Source organism: Vitis vinifera, chromosome 1 (genome assembly GCF_030704535.1).
Source record: "Vitis vinifera cultivar Pinot Noir 40024 chromosome 1, ASM3070453v1".
Lineage (NCBI taxonomy): Eukaryota > Viridiplantae > Streptophyta > Magnoliopsida > Vitales > Vitaceae > Vitis > Vitis vinifera.
Genome location: NC_081805.1, coordinates 4,597,184 through 4,617,262, shown reverse-complemented (window position 1 = coordinate 4,617,262; position 20,079 = coordinate 4,597,184). Strand labels below are relative to the sequence as shown.

The 20,079-nt window shown below is 34.2% G+C and overlaps 2 protein-coding genes across 2 annotated transcripts; both read left to right on the top strand.

Moving 5' to 3' along the window:
• Positions 1-1,641: 1,641 nt before the first annotated feature.
• Positions 1,642-5,937, top strand: LOC100256148 (probable sulfate transporter 3.3). Its single transcript, XM_002280730.5, has 12 exons — positions 1,642-2,160; positions 2,258-2,306; positions 2,442-2,649; positions 2,767-2,938; positions 3,553-3,618; positions 4,001-4,114; positions 4,216-4,332; positions 4,439-4,565; positions 4,644-4,930; positions 5,033-5,318; positions 5,404-5,480; positions 5,563-5,937. Exons 1-12 carry the CDS (start codon positions 1,864-1,866, stop codon positions 5,719-5,721), a joined length of 1,959 nt encoding a protein of 652 aa, XP_002280766.1. The 5' UTR covers positions 1,642-1,863; the 3' UTR covers positions 5,722-5,937.
• Positions 5,938-7,248: 1,311 nt separating this feature from the next.
• On the top strand, positions 7,249-18,246 carry LOC100242169 (SEC12-like protein 2). The gene is made up of 10 exons (XM_002284378.4): positions 7,249-7,638; positions 10,279-10,373; positions 11,729-11,879; positions 14,419-14,510; positions 14,660-14,759; positions 15,169-15,244; positions 15,351-15,471; positions 16,091-16,207; positions 16,299-16,366; positions 17,902-18,246. Exons 1-10 carry the CDS (start codon positions 7,357-7,359, stop codon positions 17,982-17,984), a joined length of 1,185 nt encoding a protein of 394 aa, XP_002284414.2. The 5' UTR covers positions 7,249-7,356; the 3' UTR covers positions 17,985-18,246.
• The last annotated feature ends 1,833 nt before the right edge of the window (positions 18,247-20,079 follow it).

Here is a 20,079-nt window from a genome sequence, read left to right as displayed (position 1 = left end):
TTATATATAATATAATTTTTTTTCCATTTCTCAACTTTTTAAACATAAATAAAATATTACATTTCATAAAAATAAATTATAAAAATTTATAATACATTTTTATTTATAAATTATATTTATTTTTAATAATTTTTAAAATTTAAATGAGATAAAATGGGATAGGTAAGTATGAGAATTTTCTATACTTCTCCCATGCCATTTAATTTTTTTAGGCAATGATAAAAATATATAAAAATAAATAGGACTAAGAATGAGAATTTTCTATCCTTCTCCCATGCCATTTAATTTTTTTAGGCAATGATAGGAATATATAAAAATAAATATGACGGAATTAGGATGGATGAAGGTAACTCATCTCGAACCTATCTTGTTGTCATTCCTAAATCGTATATATGTATTAAAATTTTGATGATTCATAAAAGGTTTATTAAATGTAAAGGATTTATTTTTAATTTAATATTAAAATAAACCTTGAATAAATAATAAATTTGTATAACATTTTTATATCTCAAATTTTTTTTATTAATATGGTAAAAATCAAAAGAAAAACTTTAAACTTACAAATCATGAAAAAAAATGTTTGGATACTTATTTATTCTTTATTTTTTTTAGGATAATATTAAAAAAATAAAAAAAAAAAAGTGGGGAAAGAAACGATGGCTAAAAGAAGAAGCATAGGAGGGAGATGTGAAGCCTCCACTCATACAACCCATGCTTAGGATTAGGTCAATCCACATTTTTTTTCATGACTAGACCCTTCTTAATTATATCGACCTCCAATCATTCCAAAAAAGCTACCCATCCTTATTACAAAGCGTTATTTCAACGCACCTTCCATACGCGCGTGAAACCCATCCACATCTTATGACACTGTTCACTGCCACGTGGCCTTACGACCCATCACCATGATTCGGTGTGGAGGTTCAGGCAGCTCGCTGCCCACCTCCTCCCTCACCCTCCTCTGCCCACCACGATACATTGAAGCCTCTCCAACAAAACATTAAATAATCCAAGTAGAAAGAATTCAAAATTTTAAGATGGGAAATTAATAAACCGACTATGATCTTATTTCCGAAAACGTTACTTAAGGCCATAAATTTGAATCCAGGACAGAGAACAGAGATGGTCAGCGTATCGGACTACCATCATTGCCTAGTAAAGCTGCCATTTGATTGGATAGAGCCCACTGATTGAAGTGGGTGCCTTTGGCCAACCGCTAGCTGTATCATAATTCATAAGCTGGTGAGTTATTTATCTCTCTTCTTCCCTCCCCTCCATGCGTCTGAAATGTATTAAACACTTTGTATCCATATATATATTTATCAAATTCATAACCAGCTTAGAGAAGTGCACCATCCATGAGTGAGAGAAGTGAAGAAGAAGCCGAATATTCTTCATAATATTCCATATTAACTTCCATCTGCACGTGCCCAATTGCCATTTTGATGGCACACTCGTTAATGTACCTTCAGCATCCTATCTCTGTCTCTCTATGTCTCTGCTGTTTTATGTGTATGGGCGTGGTGTTTGCCGCCTTCATTTCCTTCCGACTGTTGTAGTAGATAGATAAAATAACTTAATTGATACCGATAATAATTGTCTTCTTTTTTACAGTGCGAAAGTGGGTGGGTTCAATCACAAAGCCAAATCGAGAAGGTTCTCACCATAAATATTCAGTCTCTCTTTTGTAGCTCTCACTAGCTCCGCTTTAGCTTTACTAGTTCCACCTTGTAGACAAGTACTCCTTTGTTTTATAGCGGTCCCTGGGGAAGTTGATTGATGTGGGGACTGGGGCTGGCTTAGATAAAATAGAAGCCTACGAGGCTATAATACAAGCCCACCAGACCAATAATCATCTCATCAATGGAGCCAAATGCGAGCAATTTGCACTCTCACTGCGTGGAGATAACCATGGAGGTGCATAAGGTAGTTCCACCACCCCATAGGAGCACCTTTCAGAAGTTCAAGACCAGGCTCAAGGAAACCTTCTTCCCGGATGACCCTTTGCGCCAATTCAAGGGACAGCCACCCAAGAGGAAGTGGATACTTGGAGCTCAGTATGTTTTTCCTATCCTTCAATGGGGTCCCAACTACAGTCTCAAACTCTTCAAATCTGACATCGTTTCTGGCCTCACCATTGCCAGCTTAGCCATTCCTCAGGTTTTCCTCATCCATTTCATTTCCCTTCTCATGCTTCTCATCAATTTATGCATACTCATTTCACTTCTCAACTTCTTTAATTTGGGTTCTTCGTCAGGGAATCAGCTATGCTAAGCTTGCTAATCTACCTCCCATAGTTGGCCTCTGTGAGCACTCTTTTTGCTTTCAAATTAAGCTTTCCTATTTTTAAAGCCTTTTTTCTTAATATATATACATACCTTTTAAAGCATGTCATCACCTGATTGATTTTTTTTCTCCTTTTTGTTTATTCAAATATGTAGATTCAAGCTTTGTTCCTCCTCTTGTATATGCGGCTCTAGGAAGCTCGAGGGATCTCGCGGTGGGTCCGGTTTCTATTGCTTCTCTGATACTGGGATCAATGCTTAGGCAGGAAGTCTCTCCATCCAAAGACCCAATCTTGTTTCTTCAACTAGCCTTTTCTTCAACCTTTTTTGCTGGTGTTGTTCAAGCTTCCCTTGGAATATTAAGGTCATTTTTTTCTCTTTCCCCTTTACTCCTACAGCTTTTAATATTCCTCTTATCGTTTTATCGATTAAAAGATAAATCAGAATACATAATACATGGGAATATCTGTTGCTTCTGCAGACTTGGATTTATTATTGATTTCCTTTCAAAGGCTACTCTTATTGGATTCATGGCTGGAGCTGCTATTATAGTCTCTCTGCAACAGCTGAAAGCCCTCCTTGGCATTACGCATTTCACCAAACAAATGGGTTTGGTTCCTGTTCTGGGCTCTGTGTTCCACAACACAGCTGAGGTAACTTGCCTTGCTAAAAGCAACGTTGTACATCCTAAGATGGGAAATATATGTTTGTCTCTCAATGATTCCCCCCACATTTAATCCTTACTTTTCCTTTTATGTCAGTGTTGTTGGTCTCTTCTTACCGTATAAGGGGTTGAATAGATAAAAGGAAAAAAGAAATCATAAGCTAAATAGAAAATCCTAGTGGTAATCACTACAAGATTTAAAAGGCATTAAGTCCATCAACTAGACCATTCCACCCACTTATTAGATGTTATTTTTATAATGATTGGTCTCATCCAAACCTTTTACCGTGCATTCACGTGATGTCATAACATCCAAACCTTAAAACAACAACATTAATTTTAAATATTATTAAAAAATATAATCATTAAACATTTTCTATCATATGATTGGTTTTTGAAATTTTATTTTGTACGTTCCTTCTCCCCAGTAATTTTATACATAGTGTTACTGATTGAATTATTTTATGGACGTGGTTGTCACAAATTGGGAAACCAATTTTAGGTGGAGGAAAACAAGAAAACGAAAATTAGTGATGCATCATAGACCAAATATTTTATTTATTTATTGATTTTCTGAAAAAATGAAATTGATGTTATGTGCAGTGGTCATGGCAAACAATAGTGATGGGGTTCTGCTTCCTATCGCTGCTTCTGCTGGCAAGACACGTTGTACGTTATTCGTTTCCTCTCTCTCTTCAACCATGGTCAAACATATCAAACAACCCATGACTTCATGACAACATCTTCATTTATTCCCTATTTAATATTTATTGCCGACAGTGGGACACCCATGGTCCTCTACACACGTGCTCCTACGGTCTATATATATCCCCGATAGCCGATTTGTTTCTGGATGATCATAGCCGTTGCATGATCGTGTACGGTTATGATGACATACACATTCTGCCCTCACGCCACACAACCACGTCATACATAGGACTCCACAATAGTCATACTCCTAAGTCTGATAAAACCCGTCGGTTTGGATTCTAATTAAAGCTTCCATGGTATTTGAGAATACCAAATTGATATTGGATTGTGTGCAATGCAGAGCATGAAGAAACCAAATCTGTTCTGGGTCTCAGCCGGAGCTCCTCTTGCTTCTGTCATCATCTCGACCCTATTGGTTTTCGCATTCAAAGCTCAACATCATGGCATCAGCATAGTAAGTTTTCTGATCGGTCTGTCACTAAGTGGTAATTACCATATGCAGCTCTCAATCCTCATCCTCCTTTCACTGATTACTTTTTATGGGTCTGTCATCAGATTGGAAAATTACAAGAAGGTTTAAACCCTCCCTCGTGGAACATGTTGCATTTCCATGGAAGCTACCTGGGACTAGTAATGAAAACTGGCCTTGTCACTGGCATTATTTCCCTTACTGTAAGCAATTTCCAGTGCTTTGGATTGTGCAAATTTAGCTTAACTAATGTAGTTATATTGCGCCACACCAGCCATGGCTTATATTGGTTTCTGATGGTTCAAACAGGAAGGTATTGCAGTGGGAAGGACTTTTGCTGCTCTGAAGGGCTACAAAGTGGATGGGAACAAGGAAATGATGGCGATTGGGCTGATGAACATTGTTGGCTCCTCTACTTCCTGCTACGTCACAACAGGTTCAAAGCATTACGAGAGATCCCAATTGCTGATGCAGAGTTAAACCATGAGTTTCTAACTGAAGTTTAAATTTGCAGGTGCTTTCTCTCGGTCTGCTGTGAATCACAATGCAGGAGCCAAAACTGCAGCCTCTAATATAATAATGGCGGTGACTGTCATGGTGACTCTCCTCTTCCTCATGCCTCTGTTCCAATACACACCAAACGTAGTGCTGGGCGCGATCATAGTCACAGCGGTGGTGGGCCTCATTGACCTCCCGGCTGCTTATCAAATTTGGAAGATTGATAAATTCGATTTCATTGTGCTGTTATGTGCATTCTTGGGTGTCATCTTTATCTCTGTCCAACAGGGTCTTGCCATTGCAGTAAGTTCTCCTAATTCCCTTCATTTGCAGAGGAAATAAGCCATTCGATTTCTTTATTTAATCATTCGTTGAGATGCTGATACTCATTATGATGATGATCAGGTAGGAATTTCCATTTTCAAGGTCCTCCTGCAAGTCACTAGGCCAAGAACAGGGATGTTAGGGAATATACCAGGGACAGATATATATCGCAATATTCATCATTACAAGGATGGTATGAAAGTTCCAGGCTTCCTCATTTTAAGCATTGACGCTTCAATCAACTTCGCAAACACCACTTACCTCAATGAAAGGATTTTGAGATGGGTAGAAGAATATGAAGCACAAGATGCAGAAGAGGAGGGGAAAAAGCACTCATCCCTCCAATTTGTGATCCTAGACCTGTCAGGCGAGTTGTATAATTCGATATGCTCATGTTAGTTTAAAACCATAACATAAACATGCTCTTATATATGTATTCGTATAATTTCCAGCTGTGAGCACCATAGACACCAGCGGAGTCTCAATCTTTAGCGACTTGAAGAAGGCACTGGAAAAGAAGGGCCTTGAGGCAAGTACACACATATATATTGTTCATCTCTTTCAAGTCTGTTGTTACTGATACAAAGTTTGATACTTAAATGGTTCCACAGATGGCGTTGGTGAACCCGGTGGGTGAAGTGATGGAAAAACTGCAGCGGTGGGATGAAGGCCGTGACATTCTGAGACCAGATAGTGTTTACTTGACGGTCGGTGAGGCTGTAGCTTCCCTCTCGTCCGCCGTCAAGTGTCAACCATCAAACCGGGCATAGATGGAATGGTTCTGGCTAGGAATCATCATACTAATTCCTCCTTTCACTCTAGGCAAAAATTAAAATTTTCGATTGTGTAATGAAGCTTTCTAGTTTCCAAGTTTTTATTTATATATGGAGCACTACCATTTGCTTGTCACAAATTTAAAGGGATGGAATGGAAATTACGGAAGTGAGTGAATGAGCAATGAATTTGGTGCTACGACTTCTTATTTATTTCTTTGTCCCCCAAATCCACCGTTTTGTTATTAAACATATCTAACACTAGAATTGAAACCGCAACACATTCACTGGAATTTTTCTTACCCACTCTTATTTAAGAAACCTTTGATAGTAATTATAGCAAATATTTTTAATACTTAAATTTTTTTATCATTCAAGTATTTGAAATGTTAAAAACGTTTTCTAAAATTACTATCAAATACACTTTTAAGTCTTCTTTTGTTAATAATCAGAAAATTTTCACGAATTTTAAAAAGTGCGAGGGAGAGTGTCAAAACACTTGAAAGGAAATTGGAAGGATAAAGAATGAAAAACAAAAAAAAAACCTTCAAATTTAATTATTTTTTTCTCATTTTTTCCTTTTATAAGAAGACCATGGAATTTTGAAAACTTATTATTTTCTAAATAGTTTTTATTATTTTTAATTTACCATTATATTTTTCAATTAAGAAATTTTAGATTATTTTCATTTTTTTTCTGTATGTTTGATTCTTATAAATTTTAAGAAAAAGTAAGCGGAAGGGAAAATAGAATAAAAGAAAATGTAATAAAAATAAATTTAATAAATTATTTTATATCTTTGTTAAATTTATTTTACTTATTTTTCTTTTTTTTATACAAAGATTAAATAACTTGAAAATGAACAAATTAACAATTTAATATTAATTATATTTTATTTTCTTTCATATTTTTATCATAAATCAAATATTAAAAATCATTTTCTTTAATATTTTTTTTCTTTTTCTTAATATTTTTTTTGAAATCAAATATAGGGTAGTATTTTCATGATCTAAACAAAGGATTAACCCAATGTTTGGATTCTGAGAAATTTGAGAGAAAATACTATAGAAAAAATAAAAATAAATTTAAAATTTATAAGCTATTTCATTTATGTTTTATCTTCTATATAAAGAGTAAGTCGTTAAAAAAATTTTAAAATGTATAACTTTGAACTAATTTAAATTATATTTTATTTTATTTTTAATATTTTTTATGGTAAATCAAACATAAGAAAATTATTTTTCTTAGTACTTTTTTTTTAAATTAAACATAACATAAAAATTCAGTCTTTATCCTTAGCTACAAAAAAGAGAAAAAAAATGCCCAAAAGAAACAAAAAATCAAACACTACTACAATCTATGGAAAAAAGAACATATGCAAACTTAAATGTGTAGAAATTTTAGGTAACACTTATTTTACTGTTGTTTTCGTTATAAAGAAAAGTAAAATGGGCTGGGCTAATAGGGCCCATATTTGCCAAGCAATCAAGTCTATGGGAACCCCTCCAGTCTCTAAGACACGTAACCAGGCCTGACCCACCAGACTCTCAAGTTTCAACGCTACAAGTCGAGCTCAACGCTGAAAATTGAGATCGACAGAAGGGTAAGCGAAAGCGAAGGTGGCTAGGGACTATGGGGAAGGCCAAGAATCCAGATCCTCCGAACTACAAGAAGTACGGTGTCCCTTTGTATGGAGCTGCGTGGGCGCCGTCCACCATCATCAACGACGCTCCCCAACCCCTCGATCAAAAGCAAGAAGCTGATGAAGTTTCGGGAGAGGGATCCACGCCGTCGCCCGCTGCTCCAACCTATCTAGTTTTCTGCGGCGGTGGGGGCGAAGGCCGCAGCGGCATCCCCAACGCTCTTCTTCTCGCTGAATTCGATTTCGCCTCCAATTCTCTCTCCGATATGCCCGTGAGTTAGATTTATTTTTTCTTTTTATTTTGGGGTCAGATTTGATTTTTTTTTTGTTAATTCGATTTGTTGTTTTTTTATTTTGTGTTTACATTGAATTCGGAATTTGATTGATTTTTGGAAACGCTGTTAAATAAAATGTTCTTTATGCTGCATGTAGGAGGTGTAATGAAATAGTAACATTTTTAGTTCATGTTCTTCATGTTGAAGGTGCATGTAGGCAAACATTAATGCTTGCAAATAGCTCCTATTATCACATTGTGTCTGGATTTTCCGAAATCGAGTAGCACCAAGAAATCCCTTTTTGTTTTGGTTTTGGCTGAGCAACAGAAAATTATTTTAACCCCAAAAAGAGAGAGAGAGAAAAAGAAGAAGAAGAAGAAAAAAAGCCTTAAAAGGATTTAAAGCCCTTCCTTCTAATCGATAATGGATGAATGGGATGATGAGGATAAGAAGAAAATATCCTTGAAAGGAACCCCATCCTGGAATAACATCCCAACAAATAGACCCCAGAAATCAAGAAGGAAATAGGGGTGGTGTCTAAAGTGCATGCTTGCAGGAGCCCCACTCTTGGCCAAAAAAATCAGCTTCTATTCTGGATCTAACCAAAAGTTACTTGTATTGCATTAGGATTTTGGAAGTCTGGTCTCATAATGTCATCATATGTGGAGTGCCATTTCTGTTTTTGTTTTTATTCAATCTGAGGATTGCTGATTAGTTGCCCTCAACTGTTGCCTTCACAATCCCAAGGGAAGCAACTTTGTTAAGGCCGTCTTTTAGAAATCAATTCTGCGTTATTTGCATCTTGATTTCTGGACAGCTTTATATGGTTATAAGGATGTAGAAGCTAACTGGCATGTATAGTGAGGTTCAATGGTGCTATGTATTTCCCCATGATATAATGTGAAACAAAGTCAGTCTGGATTGCTGAAATTTATTTGTAATTAAAATTTTTTTCTAGGAGGACAAAGACAAACTTATTGTGGGCACAATTTTAGTAAACTAGAAAAGAAGAAGTTAGGAAATAACTAAGATTAGTGATTTGGAGATACCAAAGAGTATCCATTGATCACTAATGCTACTTGAGTGTTGTCATCCAAAAGGAGGCAGAGGTTGAACATGATGTTGCCTACAGAACTAGAGTGGAAAAGAGTGGGGTGGATGAAGTGGAGGAGTATTTCTTTAGCTTATGTGATTGACTCGTACCTGTAAAATTGAAGGCAAGGTATTAGAAAATATCTATGAATCTAACAATGTTGCAAGTGCCATAATGATCAATTAAGAAATAATATGTTCATAAAATATGGTGAAATGCTGTCCTTTTTTTTAGAGCCTTTTGTATACCACTTGTGTACATTGAGTGTGTGTTCTCTTAATATATTTTTTATTTTCCTATAAAAAAAGGGGTGAAATGCATTTGTCTACCAAAAAATAATAATAATAATAATAATAATAATAATAATAATAATAAGAAAATAACACAACTGTGGCTAAAATATGGATATTGAGATGGATGAGTGGGAAGGTGGGAAAAGGTAGAATTAGGAGTGTATATTAATGTGGCAGGAAATAATTTGATGCGCTTTTGCTAATATATACAAGGTTGTGTGCTTATTAAAAATATTAATGTGGCAGGAAATATCAGGAAGAAGACTGCCATCTTAACCTGAATAAAGCATCATGTCCATGGGGTTTGGGAGATGCTTAAATACACAAGGAAGATGGAACCTCTAGAACCCACTAGGAAAAATAGGAGAAGTTTTGTTGGTCAATCAATCCATATTGTTGTATGATTGAATGCCAATTTAAAGGCTCTATAAAATCCCAAAAATAAATACCTAAGATTGGACCAACCCGATGTAGTAACTTATAAATACACAATTTTGACAGTTAAAACCATAAAGCCCTCACATAATTTAAAAAAAAAATTGGAAACTCCTAAAATGAAAATTACCACAAGACATAGGAGTTTTCCAAACAATGTTAATTTTCTGGGGCTATCTTGTCCTACATCAGCCCATGCCATTTGTGGAACCTGTCCTCAAGGTGATCTCTAGGAATTGATCCCCTCTTTGAGAGGAATGGATATTTGGAACATCCTACCCTCTTGCTTTCTTTCCAGACTTGTTTTTCACAGATTTGGAGGCCCAAAAATCCTACACAAAAATATATTCATTAAGCTGGAGGCACATTGTAGCTAAGGGGAAACAAAATTGGTCAGGATAAAATTGATTAAAATGGTTTAGACATGTGCTATGAAGATAACTACAGCCAAGAGTGCTTGAAAGATGGGAGAAGGGCCAGTTAGTATATGATCAAATAGTTTGCTCTTGGATATAGGAGAATAGTGAAATAAGATTCATCCGCCGACCTTAAATAGTTGTGACCAAGGCTTTGTTGAGTTGAGTTTTGTTGTTCAACATCACATGGTGTGATCTGTATGCTATAACAGCTTAATGTTAACCCTGCTCTCATATTGCATTTATTTTGATGAATTATCTTATATGAGTCTGAGTTGTCGTGCTGGTCCCTCTGTATACTTTTTATGTACTAGGTGTGCACCCCCTTTTTGGGTTGGTGCTTTTAATATATTCTTATTTGTGTAATAAAAAAAATGATTTCGCTATTCTTTTATTTCAGGTGTTTAAACTTGGAATAGGTGCTGATTTACCTTATAGAATGGCTGTGCATCCAGGTGGAGAAGGTCTTATCTGTTCGTTGCCAAAAAGTTGCAAGTATATCTTCTCGCTCTTTTTCTCTTTGACAAGTAACCACAGGGTTGTTTGATAACACAATTCATCACTGAGCAGTGCATTCCTTTTTTCTTTACCTCTGCCACCATTGACTAGTATGTTATAATATGATTCAGTGCTGAGCATCCCATCCCTCTTCTAAAATTTTTCTTCTTGGATTGGAAAAGTACATTCTGTAGGATCAAATTACTGAAATTAACAGATTCACTGAAACTGTGGCTGAAAGTTTAAGCTGGAGTCCCGGCTTGAAACTTCCAATTTTATAGATTTGCACCAAAGCTTCTTTTAAAATCCAGCAGAAAAAATGAATTGAGGAAAAATGGAGAAAACTATAGATGAAAGAAATGTTATACTAGGAATTGATTTTGGCAGGCAGTTCTGCTTTCTGATTATCGCAAATCAGTGGAGTGATATTTGCATATGAGAATCTATGAGCAGAGGCAGAGTTGGTTCATCATATTGAAATTGACTCAGTAAATTTACGTATTACATTACAGAATTGTGTTAATGTTATCACAATTATGTCACAGAGATAAATTAAAGATTAAAACTGATATCTGAAAAGTATTCACATGATCCAAGATTATTTTACCCAATTTTGTTATGGTACTAATACCTTCTAAATGATTTTTTTCCTAGCAAAGGTGGGAAAAAAAAAATCTACCAAACAGTATATTGGATCATAGAATTTTGTATATATCATTACAATATACCAATTCACTGTATTTCTTCTTTATTTTCAATAACCTAAACCATCAATATTCTGTTTTTGGGGAGTTCTTTATGTGCCCCTTTAAGATCCTCAGTTGAGAACCGTAGGTAGCAGCTAAGAACAGGAATGCTGTAGGAAGCAGTAATGACCGCAGAAGATAATAGGCATTTGCTTTGGCCTGGTCTGAAACTAACCTTAGGGATCAGATGAGATTTAGTGCAAATTGAGGAATGATTATGAAGGAGAGGGAATGAGGACAATAGTGAGAGCACATGAAATTGTGACAATAATACAAAGGTAGAAACTTCTTAAGAGTTGATTTTGTGGAAACATTCATTTCTAAAATTGTACTGAAGAACACCCCTAGCATTTTGCCCTTGATATTTTTTATGTTTTTGATGTCTTCTTGTTGTTTCTTTTTTTGTTCAGGTGCTACCTTAGTATACTCCTGTGTACATAGGGTGTGCCCCTTTTTTTATGGCGCTGTTTATTATATATGTAAATTTTTTGTTGCCTATTAGAGAAAAAAGAAAAGACAAAACACTAGTGCTTTAAGATGGATGTTCAATTTTATCCTTACTAGTTATTAAGGATTATTAATTTATTATTTGACCTTTTTGTGTAGATGGTTTCAGTGGGATGAAATTAAGACTGAGGAAGTCCATAAACAGGGTTTAAAACTTTCTGAGAAAGTTCTCACCCACTTGGAAGACGTTGGACAACAGTTAGCACTGACATTCAATAATGATGGTTCAATGCTTGCTGTTGGTGGCGAGGTAGAGACTATCCTTGATTTTTTTTCGCTGTTCAATTTAAATTCATTTTGGTAAATAATTATAATACTCAATATGGTTACTAAGAAAATAGGAATAGAAAACAAATTAAAATTTTGAATTTAGTTCTGCATTTTTTAGGACCCATATGAACAAATTCGCTACTCAATCGAGCTTTAATATATCAATTTGTCTTAGTTGAAGTAAGTTTTCTTTTTTGAAACAAAACGCTATAAAATATATATTTGAAAATTTTCTTCTTCTCTTTCCTGCATTTTCCGTAGCAAATAAAAACACTGACAATTAACCCCTATGCTTGTTTAGGTCCATAATATAAAAGCACAATAATTATGTATGCATGTTGTACCCTTCTCAGATTTTCTATACATATATATATATATATATACATTTTTTTTGTTTTGAGCAAAGATTTAAATTTCGGAGAATTTCTGAGAAATTTGGATCAAAATATTGGAAATCTAGCCTGCCTGAAGCGAAAAACAGCAGGGGAAGTCGGATGGGGCAAGTTTTGGCAATTTTGCAAAAAAAATCAATGACCACAAGGCTCCAGCAGCTGGGAGTGAGTTTCAGTGATTTATTACCGATTATTTACCCATTTTTCAGTTTCTTTTCTTTTTTTGAAAAATCATCGATAATTATCCTTGTATTTTAATTTAATTTTTTTAAGTTTTAATTTATAGTGCTTTTATTTTACATTATCTTTTTTAAAGAGACTTTGAAAATGAACTTTTAAATAAAATATCCGATATAAAATCTTATTTAAAAATTTTGAATGATTTAATTTTTTATTTAAAATGTAATAAAAAAATGTTTCAATAAAATTAATAATTTTATTGTCAGGGTTTGTTTTCAAATAAATGAATATAAATGAATTGAAAGGAATTTAAGATAATTTTAGTAGAAAGTAAGATAAATATAGATTGATTAAAAATTTAAATAAGTTCTAATTAATTTGAAGTTATTTACTTTCAAGACATTATGTTACAATATTTTTAAGTTAGTTTTTTTAATATGGAAATATTTCTTGTCTAAAATTTAAATTATTTTATAAATATAACGTGTTTTAAATTTTGAAATATTATATGTTTTCCTATAATGCAATTCCATAAAAATAAATTTTTTATCTCCACATTAGTATTTGTTATTCACTAAACTCAAATTTGTTGCTAGAACAATGACACTAATTTTTTCAAACTAGTATTATTTTGTTAAAAACTTTGTTTAGTTTTTTTAAACTTCACATTAGTATTAAGTCTATACTTTCAAAATTCATATTTCTGATTAGTGCACATTATATTATTGCTCAATGTCACAAATTTTATCATAAATGGATTGTTTTCTTAAAAATAACAACTTCAATATGTGTTTTATTGCTTATTTCATCATTTCTTAAAGTTTTTCCAATATTTTCATGAGTTTTGATCAATTTCCGTTCTATTGGTTTTTTTTCTTTGAATTCTTATTCAATATGTATGATATCTCTGAAAAAGCCAACTATGGATATTCCACAATTTTTTATATTTTCATCCTTGGTTTTGAGTTAGCCAATAGTATCTTGGTCCATGGAAACAGTTCCTGGGGAAGAATTTTGTCTAGCAAGGATTTGAGCTGGTTATGTCTGAAACTATACTTAGTTTTAAATAAGTCCACATGCAGCATAGAGTTTTCCTACCAATTTCTGTCGGATACATTCTTGAGGGGGAGTTTTGGTGGGCATCTGCAGCCATAGATTTGATCCTCTGTTGATTTTCTTTGTTGAGTTTGAAACTTTATCCAAAAAGCAGCTTTTAGTATAAGGTTCATTGCAGGTTAGCCATGTTCCATCTCCCAAAGGTAGACAATCCTTGGTTTGAAGGTTTGAAATTTGGTGCAGATGGATCTTTATTTTTCGCTTTATGCATTTGGTAGTTTTGTGCATCAGTTGTGCTGTTTTAGGCTTTATTTTATTTTATTTTATTTTTATTATTATTTTTTTTCTGTCAAAAAACTTTTTCTGGAAAGCATTCAGCATTTTCAGTTGTTCACTGCAATAAGAAAAATCTGATAGTTTTTCAGAGGGAAAACAAAATGGCTATATGACGGACGCCACTGCCACCAGGACTCACCATCACAGCCATGATGACTAATGCCACACTATCAGCAATTCTACTGCCCATCAATACACTGCCTAGCTGCCACCAGTACATCCCAGCTACTACCTCCTTATCCATTGCCAGAATACCATCATTGCCCTTGTCTAGGGATTAATTTGGATTCTTCATCAATAGGCAACTTTAGGGTTTACTTTTTCTAATCGCCAGTGCATTTTAAAGTCTTAACCAAAGGCCAGAAGAACCATAATCACTAATTTATTTCTAAATCAATTTACTTAAAAAAATCTTTCTGGTGTGAAGTTATACTGAAACAAACAGAACCTTGTATAATGAAATTAAATACTGTTTTATTGCTCAGTAGCATGTTTTTTTTAATAGGTCATGCTCGATAGCATGTTATATGACACTCCAATTTTGTTGCAGTACAGGACGGCAATTTAAGGGTGTTCAAGTGGCCTAGCATGGAAAATGTTCTCAGTGAGGCTCAAGCTCATGCAACCGTGAAGGATTTTGATTTCAGGTTCATGATGGTAGCAGCATTAAATGGGAATTTTACTCCTGAAGCTGCTAGCTTGCAAAAAGAAAATAAATAAAAATAAAACTACATCTTGCTTTCTACTTCATTTGATGTTTTTGTGCTTAGATGTTTGGCTCTGTTATGTCTTGCAGTCCTGATGGAAAATTTCTCGTCTCCTTGGGATCTGGTGGTCCTGGTAGGGTTTGGGATCTAACATCATCAACGGCTATAGCTTCACTACCCAAGGAAAATGTAAGAAATTTTTGTAATTCTCATATCGAGGAACTGTCCTGGATTAATGTTTTGGTGGAATGGCAGGATCCTTGACTTTCTAAGTCTGTCCATAATCCAGGTGCCTCCATGATCCACCACAAGAGTTCTTGGTTAGTGGATATAGATCGGTTTTTTGTTAACATCCAGGGCGTAATATTTTCAAACCTATGTTCCTTGAACCAAAAACAAGGACAGAGCATTTACCACCGTAGAGACTCAGCTTTCCTTGCCTTGTGAGACCTCCAAATCATGATCCTACCTAGTGGCTGTGTGTATGGCAGAAATGAAAATATTACTCTCTTTTGGAATTCTCTAGCTTGTACTACTATTCAAGTTGCTCATAGTATTACATGTTTCTGAACTAATTGGATTTGCTCAACACATCCAGGATGAGGTTTTTGCATTCTGCAGATTTTCTCAAACTAACGTCAAGAATCAGGTTCTGTATATTGCTGCAGTTCGAGGTGAATATTCAGTTTTGGATGATGTCCTCTTTATCTTTAGAAGAAAGTTCTTTCTTTCTACATTACTGTTTTATGGGTTAACCATTATGAGTCTTATTTTATACAGACCGAGGTGCATGCATTGTGACATGGAACACCACCACATGGAAGAAGGTGGGATCAAAGCAAATAGTCCGTGACTCAATTTCTGCTTTCAGTGTTTCAGCTGATGGAAAGCTCCTTTCAGTGTATAAGTTTTCACCTTTTACTTTCAATTACTCAAGGAAATATAATTTCCTCCTTTTTTTTGAAGATGATCCCAAAATTCTCTATTAATAAAAGGGGATTTATCTCACTGTTATAAATGATCCACACATAGGAAATCTCTAATGTAGAGAATTATTAATATCAACATATTTGTTTCTATAGCATCTGTAGAACAGTGGCAAATTCTCGAGAGAAAAAGAATTTTGTAGATCAGATCTTACCATTGTCCTGTCTCTCTGATTTACTGTTCTTTGGATACATTCACGAAGGCAACGATTAAACAATGATTTATCTGTCAATTGGCTTATGTCATAGCTTTGCCATGACTTATGCCTGTTCTGGAGTAACCAAAAATATTTTACCTGGCTTTTCTAACTGAGCCAAATGTATGCAATCTTGGGATAGTATACACTTTTGCTTCCTAGGGTGTTTCCATATTTTTGTGATAAGGGTTTCCTCTTTTCCATAAAGGGGATACTTAACCAACTCTTTTTTTCTTTTTTTGGTGACTAGGCTTGTTTTACCATATAATAGAGTGAACTTTTAGTTCTTACAAGCAATTCTGTTAATTTTTTTCCTCTGTGGTTGGTTGACATGCAGTGGGACAATCCAGGGAGACATTGTGATTGTGAATTCTGCAAGTATGCAGGTGCAGGCAGTGGTTAGAAAAGCACACCTTGGCATAGTGACAACAATGAGGTTCTCCCAAGATTCAAGGTTCTCTCCAACTTGTCTAAGTCCTCATACTGAAAATCTGTCCTTTCTAAGAATAATTGTTAATAGTTAACCATGCAACTTCTACATCCAGGGCTTTGGTCTCTGCATCCATGGATTCCAGTGCAAGGGTGACAGTAATCAAGGAGATGAAGAAAAATGGTATGTGACTTCCACAATCCTCTGACTCAATAATGCAATTATTCACCCTGTATGTCCAGGAAACCACCATGGGTTAATATCAGAAGTAGGCTACGATTAGAAGCTAATCATCATATTGTTTCTGGTCAAATAATAGGACCAATTAGACAATGGTCTAAGCTCTAGTTTTGACAGAACTTGAAATGTATCACTTACTACTCCCCATATAGAACTCAGAGAGTTTGCAGGGATGACCTTCATTATTACCCGCTAGTTCTATTATATCATGATTCCCAGTTGTGGTTACTTGAGTGCATAATTGATATTCTTTAAGCTAGTATGTGATTTAGGCTATATTATATATTTGATAGGTAAATTTTTGTCCATTGGGACTTGAACCTAGAACCTCCCACAAACCCTCTCCATCCTTTTACTACTTAAGCCCTTGCCTCAAGGGCACATGATTTAGGGTATATATAATTCTCCTATCATTACGAAAATACTGCTGGCTGGTCTTGGGTTTAGTTTAAATGAATAGTTCCCTAGAGGAAACGTAGGTGTGTATGGACATGGTGAATAGTCCCTAAAAATTTGAGAACATGAAGAAATTTTCGTTGAAAAGAATTCTCTAGGGAACATGTTTGCTTGCGTAGAAGGGTGGGAAAATTAATTGTATTGGAGAAAACACTAGCACCAACCATCAACCTTTTGTTTCTTCTTCATTTCCTTAAACTTTTATAGGCTTTCCCATCCTAGTTTTGTGATATCCCACATCGGATAGGGGAAAAAGTTCCCCACGCTATATATGTATAGTGTCACAAGATGCTCCACTTGTCTTAGTGCTGCACGAGCTTAGGAAAAGACTAAGTTCGTGACAATAGACTCCTCTTAATCATGTAAACGTGTTTTAAATCCACGAGAGTCCCTTGGCTCAAACTAGACAATATTTACTTGATTGGGAGGCAATCATTACAAATAGTATCAAAACCGATTCCCAACCTTGATGTGAGAGTTTAGTTGGCCCCTCAAAGAGTATTTATTTGTTTAACCCCACAATTCTGTGAGACGCGACAAGGATGTTGTGTCTGCATGAAAAGGTAATTATGATATCTTACATCGGATAAGAAAAAGGGTTTTTGTTTTGTATTTGTATAAACTTCTTTTAACCATGTAGACACATTTTAAAGCCCCGAGAATTCCTTGAACGTAGAGTGGACAATATCTACAGGATTGGGAACCAACTATTACATGTTTCCTGACATGTTTGCCATTTATTTTTCATTTTAAGGGAAACCACTTCGTATCCAGTTTTGAGACCAGTTCTGGGACAAGTTTCCTGAGAAACCATGTTCTCAAGGAGAATCCGTTTCGTGGTTACTATTATTTTAGAAGTTTTAAAGGTCTTTTTAAGGGATATAGAAGGCTGGCCTTCAAAGAACCATGTTTGGCTCTGTCAGAACATCCTTTGTGAAATTGGCTTGGAACTTTTAATATAAATTTTGTTCAGCACATTTAAAAATTAAATACTTTTTCTCCATTTGTTTTTTATTTTGCAGGATTTAGCTTATGGATCATTATCTTCATCATCATAGTTGCAATTGCTGCGTACCTCATGAAGACCAAAGGGATTGTTCCTTAATTAGAGAGTTATGTCTTTTATGAATAGGATGATGAACATGCTCTTTAACTTTGCATAAGAGAGCTTGGAGGTTATCAAAAGTGTTAAATTTATTTTTGGTGATATGGGTTAGAGATGCGATGGTGAGGGACCGTTGGTTGGTTGGTTGAGCTGATTCAAACAGGCTTGAGACAGATTGCTTTTTGGTCATGCATATTATTTGTATTTTGTGAAGGACTTTGATCCCTGGTTAGAAGGCTGTTGTTCCTCGTTTCTTGGTTAATTTTACCGGATGCAAAAGTATATATCGGCATGTTAAAGAATCCAAGTTAAAAGAACATAGCAGAGGGATGAGTAGGGCTTGTTTGGCAACTTTCTCAAAAACATTTCTTCAAAAATGGGTTTTAGGAACAGTTTTGCAATTATTTTCAGAAATAAAATTTTGTTTAAATAATTAAATATGAAAAACAGTTTTCTCCAGACTTATTCTCTATAAAGATATTTTACACTTCCGTAAATGTGAAAGCTTTTGAAATATTTTCTATTTTTTTATTATTGTTCAGAAAACTCTATAAATTGCATGGAAATCAATCAAATCATCCTTTTAAGATACCCTTGGCTCAAAGTGTTTTATGTTTGAAATTGCTTTTCAAACCATCTTTTTGGGACACTTTCTGCGTTGGGCAGTTTTCTTTCCCATGTGATTAAAATTTTTTATTTGGTAACTGCATTTTAAAATTGATTTTATTCAAGATGAAAATAATTATGATATCTTTTCAAAAAAATAATTAAACAAAACTTTGGAAATGTGAAGCTCAGGGTTATAATTTTTATTCAAACTCGTTTAAAAGTGCATTTCACTTTAAAACGTTGTTTTTAGCATTAAGATTTAAGCTTCACCAAATAAGCTTTTATAAAAAAATGGAAAATTTCCGGTAGTTGTGTTTTAAAAAAAGAATTAATATTTTTTATTTATTTCTTTGGAGTGATTACCTAAATTCTACTTGTATCCATCTTTCTTTCTCCTCCTTGGCATAAGAAATAAAAAAATACAAGTTGTAGCATATGAAATTACATTTATGAATGATTCAAGTTTGAAGGTATTAGACAACTAGTTTGAGAAATGATTAAAGGTTTAAGTTAGGTAATTCTTTATATTCAGTAATTTTCTTTGTAATGGAAGTTTTTTATTGCTTATATGTGTATGATTTTTTATTTTTTTTTTCTAAAGGTTTTCCACGTTAAATCAATTGCTTATACTCCAATTTCATCTCATTTCCTTAATCAATGGGTATATTAAATCAATTGAAATTTCATAAGCTAAAATAAACAATTGAAAAGATGAGATAGAGATGAGGAGATAATAATAACAAGATTTAATGTGGAAAACCTAAAAAAAAAATTAAAAAAAATCATAAGCTTATAAGCAATAAAAGACATTCACTACAAAGAAAATTAATTGACTATAAAGATTTTCCAAACTTCAATCTTCAATCCTGTTTTGGACTAGTTGTCTAATACCTTCAAACTTTAGCTACTTACTTTCTTTTATCAAAATATGTTTTGGAATTCAAACCAAGCTTGATTTTGATCTCTTCTTAAATCCATATAAGAAAAAAAAATTGGGTTTTATCATAAAGATAATAAATGTGAGAGTGGGAATGAAATCTACGGTGAACAACGAACAAATTTTGAAAGAAATTTTTTCACTTAAAAATGATTTTTAGCTTAAAAACCCATCAAAGTTTCTTTCAAACCAAAAACCCTTAAAATAGGTAAAGAACTTGAAGCCCAAGAAAGGTCACATAGCTCTCACAATTGTGAAACCTTGTTCTACAAATAAGACTTAAATACTAGGGGTTTAATCTCTATCCGATGACTTAGATTTATTTGAAAAAAAAGGAAGATATCGTAGATATCATTGAATCCTAATTGATGAGAATGAGAATGTAAAATTCTGATTAGAATAGAATTTGTTGTCCTTTAGTGTGATCAATTAACAATCGATCTAAATGTTTTAAAACATCTGCAAGTCTCAATTCTAATTTTTCACCAAAGAATAAAAATTTAAAATTTGGTTGAACAATATTTGATATCATTATCACAACACTTACCA